General features: G+C 49.1%; 2 protein-coding genes and 1 long non-coding RNA gene across 3 annotated transcripts in view; 2 read left to right on the plus strand and 1 right to left on the minus strand.

Annotated features, from left to right (window-relative positions):
- Positions 1-5527, plus strand: part of LOC121190261 — a 56722-nt gene extending 51195 nt beyond the window's left edge. Inside the window, exon 3 of the long non-coding RNA XR_005894966.1 lies at positions 5381-5527. This is a non-coding gene — a long non-coding RNA (uncharacterized LOC121190261). The remainder of the gene's footprint in view (positions 1-5380) is intronic.
- On the minus strand, positions 803-7555 carry slbp2 (stem-loop binding protein 2). Its single transcript, XM_041050847.1, has 9 exons — positions 7041-7555; positions 5786-5947; positions 4465-4545; positions 4056-4133; positions 3359-3502; positions 3106-3276; positions 2336-2498; positions 1708-1837; positions 803-1438 (listed from the first exon to the last, which is right to left on the minus strand). The coding sequence occupies exons 1-9, from the start codon at positions 7091-7093 to the stop codon at positions 1374-1376; spliced, it is 1047 nt and encodes a 348-aa protein (XP_040906781.1). The 5' UTR covers positions 7094-7555; the 3' UTR covers positions 803-1373.
- A 391-nt stretch (positions 7556-7946) lies between these two features.
- On the plus strand, positions 7947-11191 carry zmat2 (zinc finger, matrin-type 2). Its single transcript, XM_041050755.1, has 6 exons — positions 7947-8012; positions 9113-9212; positions 9524-9647; positions 9792-9865; positions 9988-10133; positions 10367-11191. The coding sequence occupies exons 1-6, from the start codon at positions 7995-7997 to the stop codon at positions 10508-10510; spliced, it is 606 nt and encodes a 201-aa protein (XP_040906689.1). The 5' UTR covers positions 7947-7994; the 3' UTR covers positions 10511-11191.
- The last annotated feature ends 3508 nt before the right edge of the window (positions 11192-14699 follow it).

The raw sequence follows: 14699 nt of genomic DNA on the forward strand, positions 1-14699 counted from the left end.
TGCCAGGCAGGAGGAGGAGGGGCGGTGCTACACCTCATCACAGCACCAGCACCTGCTGTTTATTTACTCTGCATCTGATTTCATCAGATCCCCCGCGACAACCACTGCAGGTCCTTCCTACAGAAAGCTGCCAAAATCAACGGAATTCAGCCAGGGGGAGAATTAGCCCCGAAACGCAAAGGGATGATGGGAGATGTAGTTTGGCCCGATCACAGCCCCGCTTGTTTACGGCAGCGGGTCTGCGCTGCGGTCAGTCCTCTCTGACTGTCCATCAGGCAGATGTTCGGGAGGTGAAACGGTGTGTGATCGAAGCAGTTACACACAAACACACGCGCACACGCGCACACACACACACACACACACACTCACACCGTCACCCTCCACAAAGGAGCAGATTAAATGAAATGAGGCTTTGAGCAGACTTCACGTGCTCCGTACACCTGTTTTATTTCCAACATGTTTTGTCTGCTTTAAGAAGAAAAGTTGATAAAAGCTGATATTTAAATGTTTGGCTGACAGGATCCACGTTTAGGTCAGACCTTAACTTTACTTCTACATTTCTGTTTAAACGTTTAGCATCCTGTGCTGCCCCTCACTTCCTGTTTGTTCTCCAATACACTGTTAGACTGTGTACAAGAAGAAAACAGGTCTGAATTTATGACACTTTATTTACATCTTTATTAATCACATCTTTCAGCTTTGCTTTCCATATTCAAGCAGCACAAAATGACAAATCGATAAACACAAAAAAGTAAAAGAAAACTCACACCAACACAAAGTGACAGCCCGTCTCCCTCCAATAATCAAGGTTAATGTTTTTTAGAAAAAACACGGCAGCACAGAGGAGGAGCTGGAGCCTGATCCAGACCGAAGGCAGAGCAACAGGGTGAAGGTGGACCAAAGACGACAGCCGCCCAGAGGGAGGCGACAACGTGACAACAAATGGGTTTAATACACAAAATACGTGACTCACAGTACAAGAAACTAGCAGCTTTTCCATCAGTGCAGGACTCAACTAAAACAGGACGTAGGTGAGAAGTGCTCCATAAATCTACCAAGTGCAAACCACAGAACCATGCTCAGGTCAAAGGTCACGGAGGGGTGGATGTGACTTGGATCAAGGACCGTCACATCCCTGCTGTCATTACAGTAAATCTTCAGTGATCTTAAAAAAGACAAACACACTGGAAAACACACACACACATATACACGCACACACACACACACATACATACATACATACACACACACACACGTTACTCCAACACATTCAGGGTCAACACAGCACAGGGCCCACATGATGACGGCGTCACATCGATTTAACTTGCCGTCTTCACTGAGGAGCGAAGACGTGGAAGGATCCGGTGAGATGATCAGTACGGATTCCACAGGAGCTGGTCAGAAAACACAGGAACCTGCTGATCATCAGAGCCGAAATCTGCGAGAGAAGCACCACGGTCAGGCGCCGTCTGGATCTGCATGTGGTTTCGTGTGTTCTGAGTCTAACCAGGTTCTGCATTTATATTCAAAAATAAATTCCATCTTGTATTTATTGTATTTATGTCTATAGAAATGTAGAAAATCAGAAACACTGAGAACATGACACTGATCTGATTTTACTTCCTGACAAACCAAACACCTGCAAAGTGGTTTGATTTCGCCCTGTGCCAGGAGCCCACGTGTGTCATGTGTCTTGTGTGACCTCACCGTGGGTGTGGCCGTCCTCCAGCAGGAGGCGGAGCCAGTCAGTCACGCTGTCGTTGGTGGTCAGCTGACTCCTGAGGGAGCAGCTCAGGCCAGGAGGCGAGCGAAGAGGCCGATGGCTCGTCTCAGCTTCCTGTCAGAAGAAAACAAACCTGAGCTTCAGGCTGCTGCTGCAGAGCGTCAGAAAGTTTTGACTAAAATCACTTAAATAATCAGTTATCAGGGTTACATTTCTGTTAAATGATTGATTGGTCATTTCTGATGTACGGCCCTGGGTGGTCTCTGGGTGTCAGAGGAAATGAAACTACTGTGTACGGGGGCATCAACAGGTTCAGAGCTCAGACGGGGCTCAGAGACGAGACTTCGTGGACCAGAACCTCAGAGGATTCACCACGAGACGCAAACGTCTGGTAAAGCTCAGAAACATCCCCAGGGAAGACGCGAGGCGCCTGCTGCTGTCGGAGCTGAGACCTGTCAAGCTCAGAGCCTGGAGAACAAAACCTGGGGACCTGTCCAAATATTTATGGCCTGGACTGTGTGCTAAGGTTCTGTGTGGTGAAACAAATTTCCCAGAGGGACAATAAAAGACATCTTCAACATGTTTTTGTCCCCAGCAGGACACTGCTTTTACCGGTGAGAAGGGGACGCTCCAGGGTCCAGGCAGCTCCAGCGATGTCCCGGCCGACAGAGGAGACACGGAGGAGGCTTTAGAGGCTGCTGGAGTCTCCTTCTCTCTCTGCTTATCTCCTCTGTCCTCACACAGGTCAGAGGTCATCTTTGCCAGCTGGCTCTGCCTGCAAAAAACCAGAGAGCTCATCTGACCACGCAGGAAACAGCTGCAGTCTGAGCTCTGAGACACTGATCAGGGACTACCTGCTACTCACGGCTGATCACGTGACTGATCATGTGACTGATCACATGACTGGTCAGAGAAGGAACAACCAGTCGGTGATACAGATTCTACATCTGCCATATTTTAGAAAAAAATCCTTCAGTTTATTCAGTGGGATTTTTTTTTCTGCAAGAACAAACAGAATTTATCGTTTCTTAAAAGTTTGTTTTACCTGTGAAACCTTTAACTACAACAACCTGCTTTCTCCATAAAGTATAAACTGATGAAATAACAGGACTAACTAAAACCTGCTGCTGTGGACGAGCTTCTTCACAGGAACTACATCATAAAGACGTGACTGGAAACTGTCCAAACTTTAAGTCAAAATAAGTTTGATAAGAATAAAGATTTGAACTTTTACTTTTTATTTAAGTCCCAACTTTGACTTTTAGCAGTTCGACAGATTCAAGACTGATTTTCTCTTAAACATCTCTTCGCTCTGGACAAGACCAGACGTATGAAACATCAGTAAACACAGGATCAGGGAAGTGAACACGCTCTCCACCTACAGTTGCTCCACTGGGTCCTGTGTGTCGGCGGCGTCCGGCTGGTTCTCGGTCGGGGGGTCCCACAGGTGCAGCGATCTCCTCCACAGACGCACCTGCATGTCCCAGGAGCGCCGGCTGTACTTCCTGTACTTGTTGGGGGTAGATGGGTGGAGTTTAGGGTCCCTCAGGTGTCTGCGATGAAAGATCAGAGACGTCTGATCAGGACCGTCGCAGGATGAGACAGTCTGTGTGTCAGCTGTGTGTGTTTGCTCACTTGGGGACCTGCTGCAGGTAGTTCTGGTAGCCACTGGTGTTCTTGCCGTACTGGATCTGTTTCTGCCGCCGCTTCAGAACCGCAGCGTTGGTCTCTGTGTTGGCCGGATCCGGGAGGCGGGGGTAGCAGCGACTGAGGGGAGACCTGCAGGAACAAAGAGAGGTGAGGGACCAGAGAAGGACTCGGTCCTCAGTCCATCGCTCACAGTCCAACATTCCACAGTTACACAAAAACAAAACAGCTGCAGAACAAAAGGAGGCGTGAACGAGGGAAAGTGCTGTGAGTTAAACATCTGTTTTTATCTGTTTTCTCACAGAACATGTGAAAACCAACCAATGAACTCCAGCAGCTGTGGACAGACACATCTGTATGAGCTGCAGCTGCATGTCTCACAGAGCAGCTTCCTGCCTTCGCTATGAGCCTGAACCTCTGCAGCTTTGACATCTGACAGTTAGTTGATGAATTAATTACACTGAGATGTTAAAAACAATGAACTGAATTTATTTTTTAATTAATTTAAAACATGTTTTATGTGTTTAACACCTGAAAATTAAAAACATCCAATCACGTGTCCTGCAGCACTGAACCTGCTCCCAGCTGTTTGCAGAGGGACGTGTCCTCATTCTACGTTACGTCAGATCAAAGCGTCCATCAGACGAGTGTGACGTGCTGCAGTGTGTTTTCACGTTTGACTGACCTCTTGTCCAAATCGTCCGTCCCCACAGCCACGCTGCTGGTGGACACTTTGAGGATACAGCGCTCCAAGATGGAAGGCCTGAAGGAGACAAACACAACGGACTGTTCAGAGGGACTGTCCAGAGGGACTGTCCATCATCAGAATCCACAGCCTGTCACTGTGGTTTGGACCCGTCTGATTAATGACTGAACTCCAAATGAATGATGAAGTGATGTAAACGTTATCAGATCAATAATTCTAACCCAGTACAGTCCACATCACTGTGAACAGGACCAGTCTGTGTGATGACTGATTTCACTTCTGGTCTCTCTCTGGTGCGCTCTGACTGGTGTGAACTGGTCACTAGCTCGTCCCAGTTTGCTTCAGGTTTTTCTAAAGTCTACAAACAGAAAAAGGCTCGCTGTTGAACCTGCGAGGTTTGTTGCTGGCAGCTCTTTCTCTTCCTCGCAGGCCACTCGCAGGAGGAGGCGACGGGATCGGAGAGACATTACTGAGGACAAATGGAAGACAAACAGGAAGGAGTCAACAGGAAGCAAGAATGCATTTATCAGCAAAACCACACTTGAGTCTGTGGTGAGCTTCTCCTCAGTGCAGCTGAACCTTTCACATGGTAAACACCAGGGCTGAACGATTTCAGGAAAAGATCTGAGATTTTTCTGGCAGATACTGCGATTTTGATTCACGTTTTTCTTCCAAATCAAGCTTCAGTGTAATATTTACACTGTACAGTAACATTTACAAACAGGACAGAAAACTGCATCATTACTCTACTGCTAAAAGAGCATCTTTGACTGTCTAAAAAAAAAAAAAAAATCTTAACTGTGTTAAATAAAAAAAAAAAAAAAAAAAAAAAGTGAAGTCTCTCAGACCACAGTCTCCGGTGTGGTCAGGGGGACAGTCTGCTGTCTGCAGAGACTTCTCTACTCAAAGTTGTGATTTAGGAAATGCACAGTCAGACTAAGACACGGCTCGGTCGTTCTGAGTGACCACACATCGGTAGCACTCTGCATCCAGCTGTGGGATGGAAACCTGGCTGAAGCAGGTGCGGTCTTCGGTGACCGTGTGAACAGTCAGCGTGTCCTCGGCAGTGCAGTGTGTTATGGCGGCCGTTATCTCCCGGTGTGTTCGGCTGCTCTTATCATCCGGAGTGACGCTGGTAAAACATGCTGGAATTGTCTGTTCGCTTCTTCGGGCCTGAGCATCAGTTTCACACTTTTCAGCGGAACTTTTCCGTCACGCAAACACCTGCGCTGATTTTTCAGGTGTCGGTATAAACTGTTGTGTTTCCGCTGGATGTTGCAGCTTCAGCGCGACAGGTTTTGCAGGTTTCTTGGAGATTAAATCCTGTAACTCCGCTTCTGCTCCAGCTGAAGCCGTTTCACTAATTCTGATCGGTGAGCTCGGCAGGTATGTGTAGAATAGCTGACACAGCAGATGCTGGGTCAGTCAGGAGCGCTGCAGAAACACCACAGCTTTGGCGATCACGTGATCGCATTGTCTGAAATTTCGATCAGAAAACCATAAATCGTTCAGCCCTAGTAAAGTCACATCAAGTTTATGTTTTCTTTCTCTTTTGTAAGATTGTTTGCACAGGTGGAGTTTACCTGTACGAGGTCATTAAGTCTCAAAAAATAAAAATCACTGACTAAATGTTTCAGCTTCATTTCACACAGTTTTCTATGTAACAGAGCCTGTGGCGTCTGTACGGCGTGACCAGGTGTGCTTCTCACCTGACCAGGCTGTCATAGACGGAGCTGCAGCCGGGTAGCAGCCACGGCTCAGGGGCAGAGCGTCCGGAGGAGGCGGCGGCCAGCAGCGGGTCGGGGAGGCCGTTCCACACGGCGGCCGACCAGCCCTTTACACAAACACACGACCACGGGCTGAAACACAAGCTGAGGACACCAGACAGCATCAACACCACCTCACAGCTACAGACACACACACACACCGAGCCCAGCGTCTGCACAGGGTTTAGTGTGGAAAAAAAATGGTGCTAAAAAATCTTTTAGCAGAAAAACAGCAGTTGGCAGTGTTTTCAGAACCCTGGGTAGTGACTGCAGGTATTAAGCTTCAGTAAAAGCATCGCCACACCGTGACAGTAGAGCAGCTGCTCCAGGTGGAGCTGGTCTCAACCACTTTATTTACAGGGAGGTAGCTTAGGCCACTGGTTCCCAACCTAGGGGGTGTGGCCTCTCCAAAGGCCGAGCCTCAGAGTCTTACTGAAACCCTGTGAGGTGTTTAAGAGGAAATGTCTCTTCAGTGGAACGTGACAAAGGGATGGTTTCACGTACAGAAGTCACAGGCACGAAACCACTTCAATCTTCAACATCACTTCATGAGCTAACTTCGTTCTGTGTCATGTTAGTTTGTAAAGGAAGTAGTGATTCTACCTGTCAGGTAAATGGAGTGGAATCAGAAGTACACTGACCCCCACCACCTGGTTCGGTGTGAGTCCTGAGGATATCATCATCTCTGATGTCCCTCCAGAACAAACCTCCAGAAACTCACTTAGAAATCAGAGGAAAAGAGGCTGCAGAACTCCATTCAGAATCCTGCTGTTTTTAAGCTTCCTTCAGTGCCACAGTGATCCAGTGGGAGTTGTCTGAACATCCACGGGTTCACTGCAAACAGGAGCTGATCACAGCTGATTCTGCAAACTTTGTTTTCGAGGTTTTGCAGAGATTTAGGCTGAAACGGGCTCAGACTGCAGCCCACGGGGTGGACTCAGCGCTGAATCTGACTGGACTGAGGCCCAGTCCGACCTGAAACCGACACACCGACACTTTATCGACTCCTCTGCGAACGAGAGGTTTTAGTGACTAAATCCAACAAAAACCATGAAGTGAGGGAGACGAAGATTCCCACCCCGTGGATTTGACGGAGAGTAAATCACGGGTGGTTCTCGGGACAGGTGACACACCACCGGATGGATTCGGTTACCTGTGCAGGGTGAAATACGGAGTGTCTGTGCCGGTTCGTACAGACCTGGAGGAGAGCAGCGGGCTCTGAGCTGCCGTTTCCACTCCACTCGTTGACATTTTTGCAGTTTAAGTTTGGCGCCTTCACTTCCGACGGACACACGCCATTGTTCCGCTTTCACAGCTTTTTAATGAGCCGCACCTGAGGGGGGCGGGGCCTGCCCGGCTCACCTGTGCTGCATGATGCGGAGGCAGAGAAATAAAAGGTGGGAAGTGATTTAATGAAGTATCCGAACAGGTCCGAGGCACTTTGACCTGCTGCTGCTCTGCACCCCCGCTTCACTCTGTAAACCCCTGTTAAAGATTAGAATACTTTATTGATGAAATACTTAAATCCAACGCCACGTTTACAAGCTGCTACGTCGAAGTGATGAACAGATATGCATTAATCCGTTCATCAGTGATTATGATCCAATGATTTTCATTACGTCTGGTATATTTTGATACTTCTGTACTTTTCCTGAAATCAGATGTTGAACGCAGGATATTTTGGAATAAACTGTGCAGTTGAACTATGTTACAGTCAAACACAAACACTGCACCCTGATCCACTGCTTCCTCCCACAATCCCAAACACATGCGCATTAGGTTAATTGCCCCTAGGTGTGAGTGTGCGCGTGAGTGGCTGTACCCCGCCCCTCGCCCATATCAGCTGACGGCCTGACGGGCCGAGCGCTACAGAAGATGAATGAATGAATAATAAAGCTGCAGACGTGTCCTCAAGCTTTCACAGTGAGTTCACTCTGACAGAGGAGGATCATCCCTGTGAGCTGAGGTGGAGCAGAGAGGTAAACCTGCAGCTGGACGCATCAGGACAGCCCCCTCCACTCCCGCTCCAACATCTGGAATCTGCAGGCCACTTCAGTCCGGTTTGTCCTGCACTGGGTCTCCGCTCCTGCAGGCGGAGCTCTTCGCCCTTTAAACCACCTCCCGTTCCGCATTCTGTCACTAAGGAAACAAGATGGCGTCCGGCAGCGGGGTGAGTCTCTGACCTGAGGGTGTTTTTTGTGTTAAAATCATAAAATGACTTGACCGTAACGAGACGTTGGTTTTGGCACGCGCGTCTCCGTCAGTCAGAGCTGCTAACGGCGGGAACCGGTTCCGTTTAAAGGCGTTAAAACCGTTTCGATCGCGCGCTCCCGGCGCGGCTGCTAGCGGCTAACGAGCGCGAGCCCGCTAATAAAGAGCAAAGTAAACGTGTTCGGTTTTGTTTTAAACACATCAGCTGTTTCTAACGTCGTCCCGCCGGTTCCCCAAAGATTCAGCCACAGGTTGGTCCATCTGTGTCCGTCTCTACATGTTAGCATGAGCTCCGCTAGCAACAACAACAACAAGACATCCGGGCTCCTTCAGATTAAAAGCACGAACACATGAACAGAAAAATGTACATCAGGTGTTTACACTTTAGATTCAATTCGTGTCATAAATCCACCTAAAACATACAGCGGCACAAGAACATACAACATATGACATAAAACAGAACGATGAAAAAACAGAAGATAAATGACGCCATGATGCTGGGATCCGGGCTCTGTGGGGGCCGGGCTCTGTGGGGCCCGGGCGCTGTGGGATCCGGGCTCTGTGGGGCCCGGGCGCTGTGGGATCCGGGCGCTGTGGGGGCCGGGCTCTGTGGGATCCGGGCGCTGTGGGATCCGGGCTCTGTGGGGGCCGGGCTCTGTGGTATCCGGGCTCTGTGGTATCCGGGCTCTGTGGTATCCGGGCTCTGTGGGGCCCGGGCGCTGTGGGATCCGGGCTCTGTGGGGCCCGGGCGCTGTGGGGCCCGGGCGCTGTGGGATCCGGGCGCTGTGGGATCCGGGCTCTGTGGGGCCCGGGCGCTGTGGGATCCGGGCTCTGTGGGGCCCGGGCGCTGTGGGATCCGGGCTCTGTGGGGGCCGGGCTCTGTGGGGGCCGGGCTCTGTGGGGCCCGGGCGCTGTGGGATCCGGGCTCTGTGGGATCCGGGCTCTGTGGGGCCCGGGCTCTGTGGGGGCCGGGCTCTGTGGGGACTGGACCACAGGGGACTCCTTGGTGTTTTCATGTAGAACTGAAAAAAACTTGTTTTTCTCCATCTTCTTTTTCAGTCCAGTAAGAATGACTTCCGTCGGAAGTGGGACAAAGATGAATATGAAAACCTTGCACAGAAACGACTCACTGAGGAGAGAGACAGAGAGAGGAGAGATGGTGAGAAGAGAAGACGTTTCTTTCCTTCACTCTTCTCCTTCCTTTACTGTTTGCTGGAGTTTCTCAGCTGTTTGTCCTGTTTCTTGATATTCCTGTGCAGCACTGACCATTTATCTTTTCTCATATAGGTTCCTCTGTTTTCACTTAAACAACAATAATAGTAAATGTCTGAGAAACTGGAACCAGTTTGGAGTTTGAGAAATTCCCCAAATGATAAATTGTCCATTGAAATGGATTCTGTTTGTCCTGAGAGCCGGACTCAGCCAGCCTGGTTTCGTAGGTCTAACGGAGGAATCCTCTCTCTCCTTCAGGGAAAACTGCTCCGCCGGTCAAGCGGGACCTCCTGCGTCACAGAGACTATAAAGTGGATCTGGAGTCCAAACTGGGGAAGACCATCGTCATCACCAAGACCACTCCTCAGGCTGAGATGGGCGGGTACAGCAACAACGAGATGAAACTTGCTGCTGGAAAAAAGATTTTTTTTTTAAATCCTGAACTTTTCCCCTGATGAGGGGTTAACCAGGAGAGTTAGTCAGTCGCCTCTCTCTGATTGGTTGTTTTCTTCTTCTTCTCTTTCAGTTATTACTGTAATGTCTGTGACTGTGTAGTGAAAGACTCCATCAACTTTCTGGATCACATCAACGGCAAGAAACGTGAGTTCAGCTGCAGAGAGCAGAGTTCACGTGTCAATCACAGCTCTGATTTACTGACAGAACCCACAGGTGAAAGGTTATATGGTGTGTGTGTGTGTGTGTGCGTGCGTGTGTGTGTGCAGACCAGAGGAACCTGGGCATGTCGATGCGGGTGGAGCGTTCGTCTCTGGATCAGGTGAAGAAGCGTTTTGAGGTGAACAAGAAGAAGCTGGAGGAGAAGCAGAAGGAGTATGACTTTGAGGAGCGCATGAAGGAGCTGAGGGAGGAGGTGAGGAGGGACGCGGCACGTCCCCTGCTGGACAGGAAGTGTCACGCTGATGTTCTGTCACTGAGAGTAGAGACGTAAACAATGTGTCCTCATCTGAAAACACTGCTATGGTGATGACTTTAACTGTAAACCAGCAAGGAGGTGTAAAGATTACCAGGATGATTGTGTGTGTGTGTGTGTGTGTGTGTGTGTGTGTGTGTGTGTGTGTGTGTGTGTGTGTGTGTGTGTGTCAGGAGGAGAAGGCGAAGGCCTACAAGAAGGAGAAGCAGAAGGAGAGGAAGCGTCGGGCGGAGGAGGACGTGGACTTCGAGGAGGACGATGAGATGGCGGCGGTGATGGGTTTTTCAGGATTCGGCTCGTCCAAGAAGAGTCACTGACGCCCAGCAGCTCGACTCCATGCTGAGGACTGTTTCGCACCAGGACAGGAAGCTGGTTTTTGCGCCGCCCCTCCTTTCAGTCAGCTGGAGTTCGAGACCAGAACCAGGCTGTGAACACAGGGCGGAGGAGTCCTGCCGCAGCCTGCGACGTCTCGTTCATCATCCTGGTTCAGACTCTAACTTTTTTATTTACAATCAGACTCTTATTTTGGTATGACATTTATCCTGCAGCTTCCTGTCAGATACAAGTGAAGGTGAAGAACCTGTAAATGTTTGTTGATCCGTAATTTGGGTTTGAAAGGTTCAGCTGGTGAGAAGCGAGAGAAACGACGGACGAGAAGAAATGTGATGGGGACGCAGATAAAATGATTCAAACGTCAGACACAAAATAATATTTCACATTAAAATACAAACCTCTGACACAGGGGTTCGTATGGTTCTTACTGAGGATGTGGTTTCAGTGAATGAGCAGAACGTAAGATCTGCAGAGGAAAATCAGACTGGTTTCCAAATGTCAACAAACCGGATTTAAAGCTGTTAAATTTGAATTTTGTCGTCAGAAAGAGGAAACGCTCAAACAGCTGCTGTTGGTTTTGTTTTCAGCACGTCGCAGCTCGTCTGTTTTATCAGGATACTCGATGTGGAAATGATCATTTTAATAAATACAGTGTTTTGTTTCCAGTTTGTTGTAGTTTGATTTGTCAGATGCTGCCGTTGCTGTTTGTCAGTGAACGTACCGTGACACGTGCCAGAGGTTCATTCCTGTTTCTGTGATGCCTTCAGGGACCATTTCTGATCTCTGTTAACCCGCAGCATACACCAGAGACGGGTCAGGGTTTGGAGTCCAGTGTTAGGATCAGCCCGTCAGAGCTGATCCTGTCCTCGCTGACAGAGACCTGCTCAGTCTCACATGTTCACAGCTGACTGCAGTTTTCAGTCACGACCTTCAGTATCTGGATCAAACAGCTTGTGAAGAATAAGTTGTATGTATCTGATCAGACTCTGTATCACATAATCAATAGTAAAGGACTCAGATCAGGATCAATGCCAGGACCATAGAAGACAGTTTGAATGTGCACGACAGTAAAACCTCTGCAGAGACGCAGAATTTAAATAAAATCTCAGGAAAGACTCGACATGCTCAGGTTTCCAGTCTGATCTGTTTCCATCCACGTGTTTGTGCAGGAAAACACAAAGAATATTCATCAGCATCATCACCGGGTCTCAGGAGTCGAGACCAAAGGAGGACTGAGAGGTCGTCCACATACTTTTGGCCAGTGTTTCTGCTGCTAACGTGTCTCCGTGGTGCAGCGCCACAGAACAAAAAGATGAATGATCTGCAGCTGGACTCAGACCACAGGAGTTTCCACATCGGAACTGACTTTGAAATCAGGTTTCATCATCAGACGAGAACAAGCGTCTCGTTCTCCCTCGTCTCTAACACACACACCTCCTCACCTGGCCTCACCTCCTCCTCACCTCCTCCTCACCTCCTCCCCACCTACAGAGCCCTCAGTGATCAGACACCCTCAGGTCTGAAGCGGCTCAGAGTTCCCTGTTACTGGAACACTTTCCTCTGATAAATCTTAGACTCAGTTCTGGTTCAGGTTTTCCTTGAACCGTCTCCTGGTTAAGCTGCTGTAGGCTCAGACTGCCGGGGGACTTCCCATGATGCACCTCTCTCCTCCTCTCCCTCTCTTTCTGTTCTCATTCACATCCCATGAACACCTGTTCCTGACTCCTCTCCTCTGTCTGCAGGTTCATCTGTCCTCAGAGCTGTGGATCTGGATCTGTGGGCCACCTCCTGCCCCATGATGACTCTCATTAGTCTTCTCATCATCAGTTGTGCTGTTGTTATTGTTTGTATTGTCATTAGTCCTGTTACTGATCCTGCTGTTGTGTTCTTGTGACCGATGCTGCAGCTCTGGTGTGATGTGAAACCACTGAAGTGGGACTTTTCCAGTGGATATTTTGGATGTGGAGGGTGAGCGTTGCTCTCGGCCGTCGCTCTGCTGCTGACACAAGTTGTGTTTAGAGTTTCTTTTTTTGTGCAGCAGCTTGAAACCAAGTTTGATCAACAGGAAGAAGAAGAGGAAGTTTGCTTTCTTCCCTCTGAGCACTGTGCTAAATAATGACCAGACTGAGACGCCTCATTGGCAGCGCTAATGTCACCACAGCAAAGCAGAACCCACACGTTCTATTACAGACACAGAACCTTCATCCACAGAAGGTCAGAACACGTCGCTGCTGCATTTCATTCAGTGATCAGTCGATTAATAAAAAAATAGACGTACTACTTTGTTACTGACTCAACACAGAAAAAAATCATTTGATAAAACACAACTTTACAACAAAGGAGCAACAAATACAACAAACAGTTCAGGTCTGTGAAGTAGATTAGGACCCAGAGGATCTGTCAGAGGTGGAGTTCACCCGCTGAGGACAGGTCCCGGTCTCATGTGGACCATGGTGCTGATGTCAGGGTCCAGAGACCCGAGGCTGCAGATGGTGGGGTCAACAGTCCAGACTGGTGGTGTGTGTGTGTGTGTGTGTGTGTGAGAGAGAGAGAGAGAGAGAGAGAGAGAGAGAGAGAAGCATGTGCACAGTGACATTACACTGTTATAACCTGTTTATTAAATGTGTATTTAATGCTCATAAAGGGCTCAGGGGTCAGGGGTCAGGGTTCAGGGCTCAGGGGTCAGGGCTCAGGGCTCAGGGTTCAGGGCTCAGGGTTCAGGGGTCAGGGCTCAGGGTTCAGGGCTCAGGGTTCAGGGGTCAGGGCTCAGGGTTCAGGGCTCAGGGCTCAGGGCTCAGGGCTCAGGGCTCAGGGCTCAGGGCTCAGGGTTCAGGGCTCAGGGCTCAGGGCTCAGGGTTCAAACCTGAGCTGCTTGTTTCTGTTACTGGAACGGAAACGTGTGATGACTGAAGGCTGTCGGATCAGTGGCGGATGAATCAGAGGGAAAGTGTTCTGTCATTTCTATTTGCATTTTCACGCTGCAGTGCTGCTGTTACCGTCAGTTGCAAGTGCTGCTTCTGCATGTGGGAGTTTATTTTAGTATCTGCACTCCCAGCATGCACCTCTCTCATCAGACTGCATGTCTCTGAGTCACCAGGACCAGGTCTGGCCTTTAAAGTCCTCCTGAGAGCTGCTTGTGCCTCCTCTGCACCAGCGTCTCTGGAGTCCATGGTGTCTGAGCTGTTATCACACTGGGTTTCAGAAGCACCCGCTGTGACTGATGAGGCAGGAAGGAGACGAGGGGTTTTCCTGTGACGCTCTCAAATAGTTTGAATGACTGTGAGGAGCTGTGACACCAGCCCAGGAAAACTTACACATATACCACGTTCAGGCCAAAGTGAAGCTCTATAATAAACAGTTCCCTGTGCTCTGAGTAATCTAAGTCATGTTCGTGGACGACAGTTTGACCCCGGGGAGGAACTTTGAAAGTTTTTTCAGAGTTCTTTAAAGTTTTTGGACAAAACAAACCGGATCTAACGTGTTAGCCAGTGATCATCAGAGCTGCTGGTAGGTGGGCTTTGTCCTCTTTGGACAGAGCCAGGCTAGCAGTTTCCCCATGTTTCCAGTCTTTATGCTAAGCTAAGCTAAGATAACCAGCTGCATACTCCATGGCGCGATGATATCTGTTGCGTGTGTTGGGGGGTTAACAGATTGTAAACTGTGAACTGGGAGGAGTGAACTGTGAGCTGGTTTCTCCTGTGTGAGTTTCTCAGTGGGACCCACAGTTCTTCAGGACTGGGCCGTGGCCTGAGTCGGACCTCGGATCCTTCACTCATGAAAACATGTTTGAAAACACAAACATCAGAATGAATCTAACCGGTGTCGCTTGCTTAGCTTGGTTAGCTCCGTTAGCTTCCTCGGTTCCTTCCTAAATGTGTTGTGGTTCAGTGAAAGTGTTTGATCAGAGAAAATCGGCGTCTCCTTGGTAAACGGCAACATGTTCCAGAAACAGCTGCTGCTCGTTGCTTCTCTTATCATTAACACTCAGACTTCTCTGAACACGCTGCTGTTTCTTCACCTCCACGTCTTCTACATGTTCCCAGCACATTGGCTGGCCTCAGTGCAGCTGCTGTGCAGGGTGCATGTTAACATGCTCTGCTCCGTCTGTCACATGTTCACATCTCATTTTTCTGAATGTGAAATCCTAAACGTTTGGCAGTGAAAATCTTGTGG

The sequence above is a fragment of the Toxotes jaculatrix genome, chromosome 12 (genome assembly GCF_017976425.1).
Source record: "Toxotes jaculatrix isolate fToxJac2 chromosome 12, fToxJac2.pri, whole genome shotgun sequence".
Lineage (NCBI taxonomy): Eukaryota > Metazoa > Chordata > Actinopteri > Toxotidae > Toxotes > Toxotes jaculatrix.